Here is a 17,069-nt window from a genome sequence, read left to right on the forward strand (position 1 = left end):
GGTGTTGCGCGGATTTCCTTCGCCCACTGATGAGCTACCTCTCTCCCTGCTGGGTCCCTCTCCAGCATCACTTGAGAACCTTCCCTCCGCCTCTAGCTCCGATGTCAGTTCCCTGACAAAAAGGGTACAAAAACATAAAGATAAGATTTAAAACAAGAAGAAGAAGAAGAAGAAGAAGAAGAAGAAGAAGAAGAAGAAGAAGAAGAAGAAGAATAGAGTTGGAAGAGACCACAAGGGCCATCGAGTCCAACCCCCTGCCAAGCAGGAAACACCATCAGAGCACTCCTGACATATGGTTGTCAAGCCTCTGCTTAAAGACCTCCAAAGAAGGAGACTCCACCACACTCCTTGGCAGCAAATTCCACTGTCGAACAGCTCTTACTGTCAGGAAGTTCTTCCTAATGTTTAGGTGGAATCTTCTTTCTTGTAGTTTGGATCCATTGCTCCGTGTCTGCTTCTCTGGAGCAGCAGAAAACAACCTTTCTCCCTCCTCTATGTGACATCCTTTTATATATTTGAACATGGCTATCATATCGCCCCTTAACCTCCTCTTCTCCAGGCTAAACATGCCCAGCTCCCTTAGCCGTTCCTCATAAGGCATCGTTTCCAGGCCTTTGACCATTTTGGTTGCCCTCCTCTGGACATGTTCCAGTTTGTCAGTGTCCTTCTTGAACTGTGGTGCCCAGAACTGGACACAGTACTCCAGGTGAGGTCTGACCAGAGCAGAATACAGTGGCACTATTACTTCCCTTGATCTAGATGCTATACTCCTGTTGATGCAGCCCAGAATTGCATTGGCTTTTTTAGCTGCCGCGTCACACTGTTGGCTCATGTCAAGTTTGTGGTCAACCAAGACTCCTAGATCCTTTTCACACGTACTGCTCTCAAGCCAGGTGTCACCCATCTTGTATTTGTGCCTCTCATTTTTTTTGCCCAAGTGTAATACTTTACATTTCTCCCTGTTAAAGAAGAAGAAGGGTCAGCAGCAATGGCCTCCCCCTAAGACTTCTGGGAGCTGTAGATTCATAGAATTCTAGAGTTGGAAGGGACCATGAGGGTCATCTAGTCCAGCCCCCTGCAATGCAGGAATCTTTTGCCCAATGTGGGGCTCGAACCCATGACCCTCAGATTAAGACTCTCATGCTCAACCAACTGAGCCATCCCAGCTGTAGTTTGTAAAGGGTGCTGAGAGTTGTTAGGAGACCACTCTTCCCCTTACAGAGCTACAATTCTGAGAGTTCCCCTTGAAGAAGAATTATTTGTTAAACCATTCAGAAATTTCATGTGTCCAAAGTAGTGCTTGTTCCATTTGTGCAAGAATTTCTGCTTGCACAATGGACCCCCCCCCCCCCCTCAATAAATCTGTTCTGGGGTTTCCTTCAACCACCTGGAGCAGATCTGAGGAGGACATGAAGTGCACATGGAGAGAGATTATTTCTATCTATTTACACAATTTATAGACTACAGTAGTCTCTAACCAGTTTGCAAAGATGCAATACAAGAAATTAAACATCTCTGTAGTGCTACTGGCTCTGTGAATTTAGTAAGAAGTAACCCTCTTTGACGTTCAGAGCTATATTTTTATTTGTTTAAAGACACTTCGTTTCACAGATCCACAAATAGTGCAACATTTAAAAGATATCAATGGACTGTATCAAACAAAGGTCTACATGGAGTAGAATTAATAGGTTATTAATGTCCATTAACTTCAATGAGTCTACTCTGAGTAGGAGGAGCATTGGCTACTACCCAATGCCTTTCATGTAACACTTTCATAATAAGGCTAGAATTGGGGAGGAAGTGTGTTGTCCTGCCTCTTAAATACATTTAGGAGCACAGCCATTGTTGAGGTTAAATAGTTGTCGAGAAAGCTTCCAAATATTAAACCTTGGCCTGAAAGCAGTTTTTTGAAAGAATAAAGTGTTGCTCTAATCCTTTCATTATATTCTTCTTTTTAAGGTCTCCCTCTCCTTTAAAAGAGAAGGGAAAGCTTTAAACCTTGAAGTGCCTGCATAAAGGAAGCTTCTTTTGCAAACCAGCCAGGGAAACATATGATACCATTTGCCATTGCAGAATGTGGCCTGCTGTTCTCCTGTAATTATAATGGCCTAAGCAGTGTGGGGTTGGTTAGCCTTCCTTAACAATCATTAATCTACCGAGTCTTCGTAACAGCGGCCCATCTTGAAGAACAGCAGTCCTTGGCGCAAGAGGCCTCTGTAGCGAGCGAGGGATTGCCTTCTTGACTCGCATTCTGCCACTTGCCAGTCCTGGAGGATTCTGGGAAAAAGCTTCTCTCCCCCCAAAAAAACAACAACAACCCCCTTCTTCTTTCCTCTCACATCCTCTTGATAGCTGCCTGCCCTCTCCCTCCCTCTCCCTCCCTCTCTGGTGTGTCCCCTTCTTCCTCCTCATTGTTGAAAGTTTTATTTCTGTGTGACTGGGAGCCTGTTTAGCAGACCATATTGCCAGCGAAGGTACGTCGTTTGTTGCGCGGTTCTGGCAAGGCTGGGCAGTCAGCTGGGATGTAATTAAGACTCAGAGAACAGGCTGTCTTCGCCACAGGAAGGGCATGTTAGATGTTGCAGGGATTTGGGGCTGTCAGTTTGGCCGGAGCTGAAGACAGAGAGCTAGGGACAAGCGCTCTCTTCCCTTTCATTTATAATCCCTTTATGTACAGTATATGCACTTGGCAAAGTTTACATCTAACCTATTGGCTCTCGCCGGCGGGCCAAAGAGGCCAGATTAGCATATGTTACATGTATATTTTAGTAATATTTTAAAAGCGAGCACACATTTCCAAAGTGAATTATGCATGTATGACAGAAGCAGGGTTGTGTTGCACTGGGTGTCAAATCCCACATCTTTTTGTCAAGACTATGGGTTTTACATTAAGAAGGCAGAGAGACTAAACGAAGTAAAACAGTTTTAATTTTTAACAGTTTTGGTCCAGCCCAAGGACTGGCTTTCTGACAGTTTTAACTGACATTTGAATAATTGGATTAATTTAGAAAAGGGTGCAAATCATATCTTGATGGGTGCGCATGCGCCGCCATACTTTATAATCTGTGTATATAAAATTAGCGATGGGGGTGGACAATTTAATAATTTAGGGTTAGCACAGCATTCAAAACAAAATGCCATGAATGGAGCACTGTAAACTACATTAGAGACGGCTGAAGAACTTGAGCATAGGAAGTTCCTTTACACAGAGTCAAACCATTGGTCCACCTGACTCATTTCCCTTTGACTGACAACAGCTCTCTAGGATTTCACACTGGGTTCTCTCTCAGCCCTACCTGGAGATGCTGGGGATTGTACCTGGACCCTCCAGCATGCAGACCAGATTCTCTGCCCCTGAGCAAAGACTGTTTGAGAGCCACTGTGGTGTCTGAGCCTAAGAAGCCTGGATCTGTACCTCCCAGCTCAGCCGTGGGCCCACTAGGTAGCTTCTTGAGTACAGAAGATCCATTCAGCATCCTCTAACCTTAACCCCATGAAGTTGAGAGCATGAATCTGAATGATGTGTGTTGCAAAACACATTGCACATTTATTTTCTCAAAACTTCATCTTTTTTTTAAATTAAAAAAAACCCCACACTTTAGAAAGAGGGTTTCTGTAGCTCTGCTTTGCAGGCAGAAGGTCCAAGGTTCAATGCACAGCATCTTCAAGAAAGACAAAGAACGTTCCTTGCCTGAAACCATGAAGAGCTGCTGTCAGTCAGTGTTGACAATACTAAGGTAGATGGACCAATAGTCTGACTTGGTATAACGCAGATTTCTGTGTTTTCTTGTGTGCATTTGGGGTTTCTCTATCCAGTGTTTATGAATTATGCAACCTTGCAATTTGATTCCAGTTAGCACAAGAAAACCAATCTTGAGAGTCGTGTGTATTAAATGCACACATGGCTTTAACATGTTCAAGGGTTACCAAGTACAAAATTGGAATGTAAAGGGAGGTAAATAATGGATGGTCATGTATGAATAACAGAAAACAAGGGAACCGTGGGGAGGGGGAGTCAGGGAACTTGTAGTCCCAGGTTATGGAGTAAATGTGGATTTTATATATAATTATTTAAGGCTTTGATGTATGGTTTTTCTTTTTAATGTGATGCTTTGTTATTGTAAAAATTAATAAAAATAATGTTTTAAAAAAGGATTGCCCGTTTGACTGGATCCTGTGGATCAGCACACAAACCGTCTCCATTCACTTTTGTCGACAAATACTTAATGGGTAGATGCCTGCATGCATCTGGGCATACACCAATGTGGACCTCCATCCATGCCCTCCCCAAATTTCTGCATTGTCAGCCCCTTCCTCCACTGACAGATATCATCCTGGTATGCCAAAAGTTTCAGGCTTTAATGAAATGGCACTCATTGGCCACTTCCTGAAGAGCAGAAAAACATTGCTGAAATGGACTGTGATCTGTTCTGTTCAAGCTTTCTTGTATCTAGATGTACAATCCTTCGGGAATTCTCAAAGCCTTTTAAAACTATGGGCTTTTTCTTCTTCTTAGGGCAGTCAAAGCAAGTCCCAGGAGTGATGTTGCCATCTGTCCTTTTTATATTAAAAGACTCTTCTGTGTTATATACCTGATGTTCTTTTTCCCCAGGATAAATTTGGCTAATTAAAATAAAGCCTTTGTCCTTTGTCTTGGACCAAAGGTTCTTTCAGTCTCAACAATATATCTTTTTGGATCTAGATCGATCCTCTGCACTATATATTCAGAGAGACAGAGACTTGCGCAATTTTAGGGATAAATTATTCTGGTTCTTTGAATGGATTTGCCGGACACAGGAAACTTTGTACATTGTGGCTTCATGTGCAACAACCCCCCCCCACCCCACCCCCACAGCAACTCTTCAGTTTAAGATTAAATGCTCTTACAGATCTCATTCATACTCCAAAATTCATGGAAAATTTAAGTTGCTCTTACAAAATTCATGGAAAATTAAGATGAGGATCTTAATGCTTACACACAGTGTAAGTATTAAATACTCTGTGCAGTCCTGCATTTCAGGATCCATGCACCGTGTCTTTGCCAGCAGAGTAGGGACCCTGAGGCCAATTGTAGAGCTCAGGCAGGCTCATGGATGTGCAAGTGGCCCTTTAGGTGCTCTCAAACCATTTAGGCATTTAAAGGCCAGTATCAGCACTGTAAATTGGAGCAGGAGACAAATAGGCAGTCAGTGTCAGTGGGGTAGAATGAGTGCAATATGCTCTGATGGCTTAGCTCCTATGAATCTCCTCGCTGCTGCACTCTGTACCAGCTGAAGTTTCCAAACAGTTAAAAAAAGAAAAGAAAAGGCAGCTCCACATTACAGTAATGTAGTCAGGATGTAACCAGAACAAGCACCACTGAGGTAGTCATGGCCACCGGTGCTATCTGCAACTCTGCATATTTCACACATACCAAATTGTATACTTGTCTCTTCTGGGGGGGGGGTGTAGCCCCCTCCAGAAGCCAGTTGTCTCCCTCCATCCAGATCAGTGGAATTCTCCATCAGGATTATGTTTCAGCTTATTTACCCTCCTGCCCCCAAAATTCCTCCACATGCATGCTCAGAACCTCCACTATCCCTAGGGGAGATGGTTTTTGGTGCTTATAATCCTGATGCTTGTTAGAAGCACTGTGTAGTGGGTGGGTGGGGTGAGTGATATAAAAGGTATTTACCCCGCCTTTTCTGTTGGTGGTGTTGCCTCGCCCTCCCACTGTGGCTGTGATGGTGTGTCAGGCCTGAGCAATGCACGTTGTTTATTTGTTTCATCACAATATTTATATACTGCCAAATCATAAGATGCCAATGCAGTTTGTACCAATATATACAGAACACCTTATAAACAATAAGAATAATTAAAATGGCATAATTTTAGTGATAGAACAAAGCAGCAGCTTCAGCTCACCTGAGCAAATGTGATCCATTCCACCAGTCCTTCCTTTGAAGTGAACTGGGAGCTCGTGAGGATCAAAGCAGGTGACCTCTTCATATCCTAAGCTCAAACATCTTTTGTTGTTGTTGGGAAAGGAGGGGTTGTTCATACGGATGAAGCCACTTGTCCTTATGAGCACATTCCCTAATTGTGTAAAAATAGCCAAACTCGCTTAAGGGTAAAATGTAGCCCTAGGGTAGTGGATGGATCCCTGCTGACATTATGCTGCAAGCTCATTTTCAAAGGCGATGGCTACCTGGCACTTCTGAGTGCTCTGGGTTTGTCACTGACATTTTCTGCTCATGTACTGAATGGTGATAACTGGATTATTTTAAATGTCACTCTGAGGCTTCTTGGGAGTTGTGAGTTCGGAGTTTTAATATAGTGTTGTTATTTAGTGTAGATGCCAGTCCAAGCCAGCATGATGAAATAAGCCTCCTCAAGCTGCATACACATGCGACAGTGCTTTGCTTTCTTAAAAATCTACTCTCACTGCTGTTTCTGTCACCCAGTAAGCAGAGCAGAGAGTTGAGTCTCAATACTTAAAGAAAAACCACCCCCCAGATCTCTTTCCGCAGTAGCTGTTTGTGCCAGCCTTGAAGTGCCACGTTATTTTAATGCTCCCATCCTGTCAGTATTGATTAAACAGCATGAGGTGTTGTTTCAGTTTAATAGGGGAGGACACATCTTTAAATTTAGGTCATTAACATTTGCGAAAGCTTTAATTGTTCAACGTAATGATTTTATGCAGGTAGAGGTCCAATGGCTTCAATTAATTTATAGTCAAAATGTCCAGGGCTCCCCCCACGCCCCACAAGGCTATTCTTATAAAACTTTTCATGGTCCCAGAAGGAATTATGTTTGCTACCCACACTTCCTTTTATATCTTCTCTCTGCCCCCTCCCATCCCGACCCTGCACATTATTTCTTCCGAATCAGATTGCAAAAGTATTATTGGAAAAGTCATCATTTTAAAATGTATCCGCAAGATTCAGCAGAGAGAGACCACAGCTCAATAGCAGAGCATAGGTTTTGCATGCGGAAGGATTCACATCCAATCTGCAGTATCTCCAGTTTAAAGGGGCAGAGAAGAGGCAATAGAAAGACGTGCCTGAGACTCTGCGTAAGTAGACAGTGCTGTGAGTCTAACCAGCAGCTTCCAGTGTCAATCACCATAGAACTCAAAGCTGAAACCCTGTGGATCAGGGATGGGAAACCCTGTTCAACCTAAGAGGCCACATTCCCTTCTGGCCAATCTTCTGAAGTTTACACACCACTGGTGGCTGGGACCAAAGGCAAAAGCGAGCAGAGCAATGGATGTAAATGTTGTTGGTTTCCAACAAATGCTCTTCAGAAGAAGCCATCATGACAGGTAGCCATTGATAGCTTTATCCTCTGTGAATTTGTCTATTCTTAAAGCCATCCAAGTTGGTGGCCATCACTGCCCTGCATGAAGAAATCCTGTCTTTTATCTGTCCTGAATCTTACCGTGTTCTGCTTCATTGGATGTCCAGGAGTTCTAGTGTTAAGAGAGAGGGAGGAAAACTTTTCCTTTATCCACTTAACCCACACATGATTTTGCCAACTTCTGTCACATCAGCTCTTAGTTGCCTTTTCTTGAAACTGAAAATTCCTAAACGCTGCAACCTTTCCTCTTGAGTGCACATAAAGCTACTTTTGTAGTGCCCTATCTAGCCCTGTTCTATGACTGGTATCAGCAATTCGGGGTCTCTCAGGCTTTCCTACCACTTCTATCTGAGACTTCTTCTTTTTCTGCACTGGAGATGCCAGGGAAAGGCCTTCCCTTCTTCTGTCCTTTCCAGAGGCATCTGGCTGGCTACTGTAGAAAACAGGATGCTGGACTAGATGGACCTTTCATGTGATCCAGCAGGGCTTATGTTCTTAGTCCTAGACAGCTGGACGCAGTTTCTGCACTGCTGTTCCATCTCAGATTCTGTATCATGAGATGGCAACTTTGCCCACTAGTGACTGAAGGAGGATCCCAGTTCTTGCAAGCAGGCTGCTGCTGCTGCAGGGGTAACAAAGCTACCCAAGCCATTTAAATTGTTGCAGCTACAAATTAATTATTTTGGGTACCAGGTTTGTCTGATCTTTCACATACGCAAGGCTCTGAGCGACAGTCTCTATGTAGCCCAAGCAAAACATTATGTACGTAAGAGGTAGATATTAGTAGGGTATAAGTAGTAGATTAATTTATTTGGGGTGGGGGAAAGGACCCCCAAATGCCCCAGGGTATCAGTACTCAAGTAATGCTGACTGTTGAAGCGGGTGGGGATGAAAATGAGAGTGGGGGAGAAAATGGAGCATCTGAGATCATGGAGAGAAGCACCCCACATTGCTACCTTTCCCCCCAGGTCCCGCTTGTCAAGCTGTTTCTTTTAATTTGAATCCTTTATACTAATGCCCAGAGGGTGCATGATATTTAGTATTTCACAGCACAAGCAAATATTTCACCCCCCCCCCAATATACACATCTTTGGTTTTATATATATAAAAAATCAGATTGAGTAACTGAGAAAAATGTCCCCCCCCCAGGAATTCCCTAGTATAGCCATAGTAACCAAAGTATTATTTTATTTTATTGGGGGGGGGGCGGAATGTTTCCCTAATGCTCGGTACTCGTGTTGAATAGAGAGGTGGCTATTCTTTTTCAAAACATCATACTAAACAGTATGGGGAGATGCAGCTGTGGTGTTTGGTCGGGATTCTTCCAGCAGTGTTCAGCTCTGAATTCTCTGCACGTGTGACCCTGGATATTATTGCTAGAGGAAATCAGCCAGCGGTACAGTCCGGGCTTAATGGAAGCTCAGTTGTTTACCCTGAGGCTGTTCTGTAGCCTTCAGGATCTCCAAGCCTAGTGTGGATAATGAGTGTCCACTTCTTTCCCCAAGATCCCGTGGATGAGGAAATCAAAACCTTTCATGCAGATGGGTGACTTGGTGGTCACATAGAGGGTTGGAACAGTGCAGGCTTAAAAGTGGGGCTTATGTCCAGAGGCACAAATTGTGAAGTGTGTGTGGTAGTCAGTGTGCACAGTGCATTAACTCAGCAAGCGGAGGGGGGAAACTATACTGGAGTGGAATTCCCTCCCAAGAGAGGATTGACTGGCTCCCTCCTTGTTATCTTTGTACTGGCAGGTGAAGACCTTCCTGTTCAGACAGGCCTTTGGAAACTAAGTCCTGACAATGTTGATACCTGGGCTGCTCTCAGGGCAAAGTGTATTCCAATTGCTGGTTCGAAATGTGTTGTCAGGGAACTGACATCAGAGCAACAGGAGAAGGAGAGGCTCTCCGATTCTGCAGGGGAAGGTACCAGCACAAGGGGGAGACATAGCTTGATAGAGGGGGAAGGAAATCAGCGTAACACCAAGGATCCAGGAGAGCAAATGGGAGAAGAGGGTGCAGGGCTCCGGGATTCTTCCTTGGAAGTCAGTGAGGAGAGCACTGGTCCTCCACTACCCACTCCCTCCTTGCGCAGGAGACTTCCGCGCAATGAGAGGCGGAGACGATTGGGTGTCAAACAGCTTTTATGCTGGCAAAGGTTTAAGAAACGCCCACAGACAGATTCTGCTAGCGGCTGAGGCAGCCACGCTGAGATGGGCTGTGCAGTCAAGACGGTTTAACCTATGCAGCCAAGCTTCCAAACGGGAAGGTTTACGCATGAGTAACTCCCAACCATTACATGTTTTTTGCTATTAACTCTAAACCAGTATTATATGGTTTAAAATGGACAGGGTGCCATTTTAAAGGGGAACATAGAAGCTGCATGTTAAAAGTAGTTACAATGGTACCTCGGGTTACATACGCTTCAGGTTACAGACTCCGCTAAACCAGAAATAGTACCTTGGGTTAAGTACTTTGCTTCAGGATGAGAACAGAAATTGTGCTCCGGCGGCACGGCAGCAGCAGGAGGCCCCATTAGCTAAAGTGGTGCTTCAGGTTAAGAACAGTTTCAGGTTAAGTACGGACCTCCGGAATGAATTAAGTACTTAACCCGAGGTACCACTGTATTGTGTCTTTAATTCTCACTTTTAGGGTTACTTGCCCAAACCATTGAGGTATGTTACAGTGAGAGGAACAGAGCATCCTGCTGCTGTTGGACTTCCCGGCTGGCCATGCTGCTGGGTGCTGTTGGGAGTTTGAGACCAACAGCATTCTGAAGGGCCACAGGCTCCCTGTCCCAGGTACAGAGTTCCTGCAAGTGAAATCGTCATATGGTGCCTTTCTAGGACTCTTACAGCTAGTGCAACCAGTTTCACAAATGCTATCTGAAAAAGGAGGAGACTTCACCTTACTCCGGGGATGAGCAGATTGCAGCCTCTTTAAAAAGAACTAGGTAAAGAAATATGATAGGTGAAAGACTGTTGATGGAGGCTCATTGTTTAGCAACCTCACTTGTCTTTGTAGCAATTTGAAATATCAAAAGGTTTTGGAATGGAACTCATGGTTTACTGTAAATATAGTTGCTGCAAATGTGAGCCTGTCTCATGTTCTGAACCAGGCGATGCATTTAAAACAAGGCTAAAACAATGCAAAATAGGCACTTGTGGCAAAGACCCATTTATCCAGCTAGGAAGGCCTGTTGGAACCAAGTGAATGAGCAACTTGCCCCAGCAAAGGCTGAGACTGCCTGAGCCTTCAGGACAGAGGAAGCAACGTACATATTCATGCAGCACATGGTCAAACTATGGAACTCACTCCCACAGGAGGCAAAGATAGCCACCAACTTGGAGGGCCTTAAAAGAGGATTAGACAAATTCATGGATAAATGGGCTATCCATGGCTACTAGCTACAATGGCTGTGCTCAGCATCTATGATCAGAGGCAGTAATGCTTCTGAATGCCAGCTGCTGGAAACCACAGGAGAGGAGAGTGCTTTTATGCTCAGGTCCTGGTTGTGGGTTTCCCGTAGGTATCTTGGTGACCTCTGTGAGAACAGGATGCTGGACTAAATGGGTGATGGGCCTGATCCAGCAGGCTCTTATTTTCCTCAAGCAAACGGTTTGCATTTATATGGTAGCAAATAATCTTCTCAATCTGAAGACAGCAACTGGTAATAAAACAGTAATATTTTAAATAGGAACCACCATTCTTTTTTTACAAAACCCCCCACAAATTTGTTGTTTTTTCTGATTGCAGGCTCAAGTTTCTTTGGGGCTTCTGCTAATGTGAAAAATAAGAATATTTACTGCTGAGGGACTGAGATCAGCACATAGATATTTTATGAAGGGAATAAATATTTTAAGATGCAAACACTGGAGTGTGTTGGCACTTCAAAACAGGGTCAGAGGATTTGTTCATCTTTCAGAAGTGTCGGTGTTTTAATGTATATCACTGCAAACAGTGAGCCTTTCATGATAAAGTAACGCCTCTGTTGCTTTTGCCAATTTGGGGGTGGGGGACCCACGCACACCCACACACAGCTCCTTTTTTGTTTCAAGAGATCACAAGAGTTCTGGTTCTATAAATAGTGATGCAGGAGACTTCTTCGTATTAAAGATGGAAGTTTTCAAAAGACGATATTCTATCTGGAACCACACGGGAGGGACCACCGGAATAGCATCTCCCAGACAAGTTAACTTGTGTTTCTTTTAATAAAGATAATTTGGTCAGGACGAGCAGAGGCAAGGCTGTGCCGTCAGTCAACCCATGAAAGCTCATTGGTGTCTCACGGTTCTTGATGTTGAAGTTTGGACTGCTTGACCACCAAAGCTCAGGATGAAGAAATACTTTGCAAACTAAAATGATGGAAGTGAGCTCCCCCAGTTGTTAATTTTGGAGTTGCTACCAAACTGAACCCAACTTCACTCTGAATTCTGCTTCCGCCTTGAAGTGGTATGCTGTCCACCTTCTCACCTGAAAGTTTTCCTGCCACCCCACCCCTTTCTCACGTTTTCATATATGCACTAAGTTACAAAGTCTCTATGTGTGAAAGAAGACACAAGATAGCTGCAAAAGGTAAAGCTGAATGATGGGTTCAAGTGTCCATGACTCCTCCCTGGCATTAAAGTCGCATCTAAAACTGATCCAGGAACACCTGGAGATTAAGAAGCTGAAATAGGAGTTATATGCCTGGCAAAGAGGTGACTTACATAATCACTACCAGGACCTCTTCTACCGGGTCCTCTACTGGGTCATTACTTGGGCTTTCTCCTGATGACTCTGGATCTTCATCAGGTCCATTGCCACATTCACTCCTGAGTCTCAAATGGGGATGGGGGGAAATGGGAATTAAGGCATAGTTTAGGACATGGTTGGAAGGGTTCTTGAGGGGAGAGGGTGGACAAATACTGAGAAATGAAAAAGAGGATCCCCCCTTTTGACAGAATTGGATGAAATTTTCAGGCGTGGTAGCCTCGTCAGAGTGAATAAAACCTACAGAATTACAGGCAAATAGATATGGAAGCCTTTGTGCTGGACACCTTAAAGTTGATTTTTGGGGTGGAAGAACTAAAATAAAATAAAATACTTCCTGGGTAAAATCATTCCCTCTGACTACAAGTTATATCTCTCATTCACAAAGGAATTCCACTTCCTAATGCTTCTAACTCCACAATTCTGTCTATATTAGGAGAAGGATGCACTAAAATACTGAGAAAATTTTGCAAGGACTTTAATAAATAAATAAATTTGCAAACTGCTGCAGAAATATGGTGCCCTGAACTTAAGATGGTGAGCATGAGAGACAGAGCCACCCATCCCTAGTTTTTTTTTTACTCTTAGTCAAAAGGGGCAATTTTATTTTTATTTTTTTATGGCAGAGAAAGCTCTGTTATGCTAGCAACAGTCAAACAGATGACCTCCTATAACCTGAGCCAGGAGAATATGCTTAGAATTTGCTCGTGAGACATAAAAAGAAACGAAATAGCAAGGCTGTAGCTGCTGTCCGATTTGTAACATTATTCAAACTGTAATCATGTTGATTGTATTGCATTAGCATTCTAATTTCCAATTTGGGGTTTTGCTACATAATCTCCAGTAGAGTACATCTAATCTTCATGCAACTCGAAGTCTTTATATAAACTCAACGGATTTACCTCCATGTGTCTCTGCTAAACTGAGCTGTGTCTTCTGGCTGAGCTAGAGAGACGTTAAATTACTAAGTAAATCAATACAGCATTGTTATGTCACTGTATCTTTTTCAAAGACCAGCTCAAATTTTGTCTGATGTCTCTTTGATCCATCCCATTTAGTTCTAAGTACACTTGTTATTATAGTAACTGTTGTTTGTATGTTATGTTAGCTTTTTCTTTTTAAAAAATCCAAAAAAAACCTGAAGTAGCTATTTAGCAATTTAAATGAAAATGTAATTAGGTTACATCTGTTTTACATGCACGTAATACCACACAGATGTAAAACTTCTATTAAAGCCATATTTTCTTTCAGGCAAACGCCCTCCCTTCACCCTCCTCTCCCCCATCCAAAATTTTGCAACCATGAAGCGAATATTTATTCTTTTTAAAAAATAAAGGTGACACACACACGCACAACTTATATGAACCTGAAGGAAACAAAGCTGTGTATTCCTAGAAGAGAGTAGAAATGACAAAATGAATGATATGCTAATTCTTTTATTTATGAGTTTGGCTTTAAATAGAAGACACAGTTTTTGAGTAATTAAGACACATCAATACTTTCCTTTTTCTCTTCCGGGGAATGGTTTCTGGGTGTGTGTGCGGGGGGAAGAGAGCTCTGTCAATCTTTATTTGCATATGTTAATTCATTTAAATAGCACACGAATTTAAAAGGCAAAGAAGCAAGCAAAAGAACAGAAAATTCAATACTCAATGGGTGGACTGTTCGTCTTGGACTAGTGGGATCCTGAGTTCACTGGGTTGAAGTCTGCTTGTTGAGGCGTTAGATTAAAATAAAGGACACTGGCAGGGGTGGAAATGCTGAATAAGTTTTCAGGATTGTTGCATGGTCTCCAGCATCAGCTCTGGCTCTGCATTCAATAGGAGCCACACATTGAAAGCACTTGAAGCTATGAAATGGGAAAGAGGAACATGCCATAGAACATGGCATGGCACTGGATGATCTGTCTCAATATTTTCTGTTCTGGGGAAAGCCAACCTGGTGACCTCCAGATTTTCTGGACTATAACCAGCCCCAGCCAGCATGGCTGATGATCAGGGGTGGTGGGAGTTATAGTCCCAGCAACATCTAGAGCAATGTTTCTCAAGCCTGGATCCCCAGCTGTTGTTGGACTACAAGTCCTATCATCCCTGACACTGGTCCTGCTAGCTAGGGATGGTGGTAGTCCAACAACAGCTGGAAACCCAAGTTTGAGAAGCACCAATCTAGAGGGTACCACATTCGTCTTGTGGTCTATTTCAACTGACAGCATCTTTCCAGGGGGTCTTTCCAACTCTGCTGAGAGCCTTTTAACAGAAGAAGCCAAGGATTGAACCCAGGACCTTCTACATCCTGAGCCACTTGACCGCAGTCCCTGTGAGAAGCTATGGACCTCAGCTCAACCTTGGCATGTTCTTTGGCTTTCACTTTAGGGAAATTTAGGGAGCTATGCCTTTCACTGTCGTGCTTATCAGGCATCATCTTCTTATGCCATTTCTGAAGTGTCAAGATCCTAAACACCACCCTTCTACTGAATTACAGAGAGTGAATTTTGTTTCTGTGTATCTCTGCTATGATATTTGCAAATGAATCTTTCAGATTACTCTGCATCATGTCTGTGTCACAGCAACTCTTTGTCCAATTGGCTGTTTATGATATTGAACTTCCATGTATGGTTTATTTCAGGAGTAGGGTACCCTTTTGGCTCCACAGGCCAGATCCTTATCAGGATCTGCCTCGTGTGCCAAATTGGACAGGCGAATGGAGCCACCTGTCAATCACCTGCTGTCCTGGTGATTTGGTGCTTTGAAGTCCCAAAGTTGGAACTTCTAAGCACCACACATAGAGCAAGATGCTTCTAAACTGCAATTCCCCCCTTCATTTTAGCAGCTGTTTCAATGTAGCGTGCCCCCCCCATCAAAAGCTAGTTTTTGGCTTCTTTGAAAGCCTATCCCTTACCTGCCTCACTTCTGACATTGTGTGTGACATCGTGTGTAGGGCAGGTGAGCAGCGCCAAATGAGGAAGCCTAGCAGGCCAAGTTTGGCGCATGAACCAGAGGCTCACTTGCTATGTTCCCACTGTGTGGCAGCTTACTCTAACTGCCCTGGATATTTGTTGCCCTCTGCTGACTTTCTCCAAACCTCATCCTTAGGATAGGCCATAGTTCTGTAACAGAGCTTTGCATGCAGAATGTCCCAGGATCAGTTCTCAGCATTTCCAGGTAGAGCCGGGAGATGCTTCCTGCCTGAAACCCCAGAGAGCTGTTGTTAGCCAGCATAGATAATACTAAGCTAGGCAGACTGATGGTCAAACTTGTATAAGAAAGTTCCACCTGGAGAGCGCAGTTAAAAGGCTATTGTGACATTCCCTGACAATATTGCTTCCTACCACAAGAAACTTATGGGAATAGAAAAAATAGCTGCTTCTCCTTTATTCTATGCTTTCCATGAAGAAAATGAGTGGTGGCTTATTTATTTTCCCTTTTCCTCCCCCCCCCCCTTTTTGTGCTGGAGGCAGCAGAAGGCATCATGGATGGCACTGTATGGTAGAACTCATGGTGGGAGCAAAACCTTCCCCCATGGAGAATGGGGAAGAAATAAAAAAGTGACCCCGTCCTGCAAGTTTTGCAGCAGTGTCAGCAATGTCTTGCTTTTTTCTACCTTTAGATGGCCCTTCATTCCCATCTATAGTAGAGCTGGAGGAAGGGAGAGGGAAGGATTCTTTCTCTCCCTTCCTGTTGGGATTTTCTTTTCTTTTCTTTCTTCTTTCTTTTGGAGAAAGAAGCATCAGCAACATACTACGGGTGCAGCCTGTAAAGCAGGATTGCGGAACAAGTGTGTCCCCCTGCCCCCCCCCGATGATGCCAGACTCCAACTCCCATCAAGTGACTTCGGCGACTCGGTTTGCTGAAAATCAAGTGTGCAGGCAAGTTGGCATCCATCCGTCTCGAGAGACAGTGCACCTTCTCCTCGATGGGCTACCTTCCCAGGTTGATGAGCCCCATTTGCCCCTCACTTCCCTCTACAGCGCATGCAGAAACTGCCTTCTTGACCATTGGACCCACAACTGGTCACGCCCACTCAATCCTCCAGGGACTGTCTTGGCATGCAGGAGAAGACCTGGTTTAGCCAACCAGTCAAAGCCTTTCCCGGGGTGTGGCAGATATCACTGACAGCTTCTAGAAGCCACAAGTGAGTGCAGAGTGAGGATTAAAAATGGACAAACTAACCCAGAAGGATCACAACTTGTCCCGCACCAGAGATACTACCCCTCCCCTAACACCCCATACACCTCATGGGCATAGCTTTTGAGGGGAGACAGCACTAGATTTATTCAACCTGGTGCCCTCCAGCTCTTGCCAGGCGATTACTCCCAACAGCCCTAGCCACCAATAGGGAGATGAGAGCTGTAGGTCAAAGCTGTAGGGTGCCAGAGGTTGGGGAAGGCTGTAGGACACCAAACAATGGAAAGCCTGGGTCTAACCACTATTTGTTTTGTATGCTCGTCTCTGCGCCCTGGCATTGGCAACAGGTTGGGTGTCTAAGCCCCCATCAGCCCAGGCTCAGATGATGCCCTAACTTAGACCATTTGCTGCTGTTCTGTTCAGAAGAGAAACTGTGTGTGTTTAAAATAAAATAAAATAAAACCCAGCCTGCCACATGTCTCCTTTTCCATTGGGAGTTTAAATAAAGCTGTTAGACCAGCCCCAGTGACACGATTAATAACAATTATGGAAAGGCCTTCTTCCCTCTCCCCAGCTCCAACCTTTACCCCAGAATATAACATCTTTGCCTGTGTGTGTTATGACAGCCCCCGTTGTTGATGAGGTAAATGAATATCTGTTGTGACTGCCAAAGTTGGGGAGAGGGCATGTGAAACTTGGATGCAGCAACAGTTCACGTCTCACCAGGCTTGATTTATTGCGTTGCAAGAGGGGCGAGGTGGACCCTAAATACTGCTCCGCCACTCACTGCTTCATTCCCCTTGTCTGTAAAATATGCAAGTACAAACAGCTTTAACACAGCACTTTACCTAGAAACAAG

The 17,069-nt window shown here is 44.1% G+C and overlaps 1 protein-coding gene across 8 annotated transcripts in view; it reads left to right on the forward strand.

Annotated features, from left to right (window-relative positions):
- The window catches only part of FTO (FTO alpha-ketoglutarate dependent dioxygenase), a 274,213-nt gene that overhangs the window by 143,962 nt on the left and 113,182 nt on the right, over positions 1–17,069 (forward strand). For 3 of the 8 annotated variants that reach the window (XM_081201198.1, XM_081201193.1, XM_081201190.1), the window contains one exon: positions 15,808–15,951. The exons of the other annotated variants lie outside the window; for them this stretch is intronic. In XM_081201198.1, the coding sequence (XP_081057324.1) occupies positions 15,808–15,951 (144 nt within the window). The remainder of the gene's footprint in view (positions 1–15,807; positions 15,952–17,069) is intronic. 8 annotated transcript variants of the gene reach the window in all.

This window comes from Podarcis bocagei, assembly GCF_964188305.1.
Source record: "Podarcis bocagei genome assembly, chromosome: 7".
NCBI lineage: Eukaryota > Metazoa > Chordata > Lepidosauria > Squamata > Lacertidae > Podarcis > Podarcis bocagei.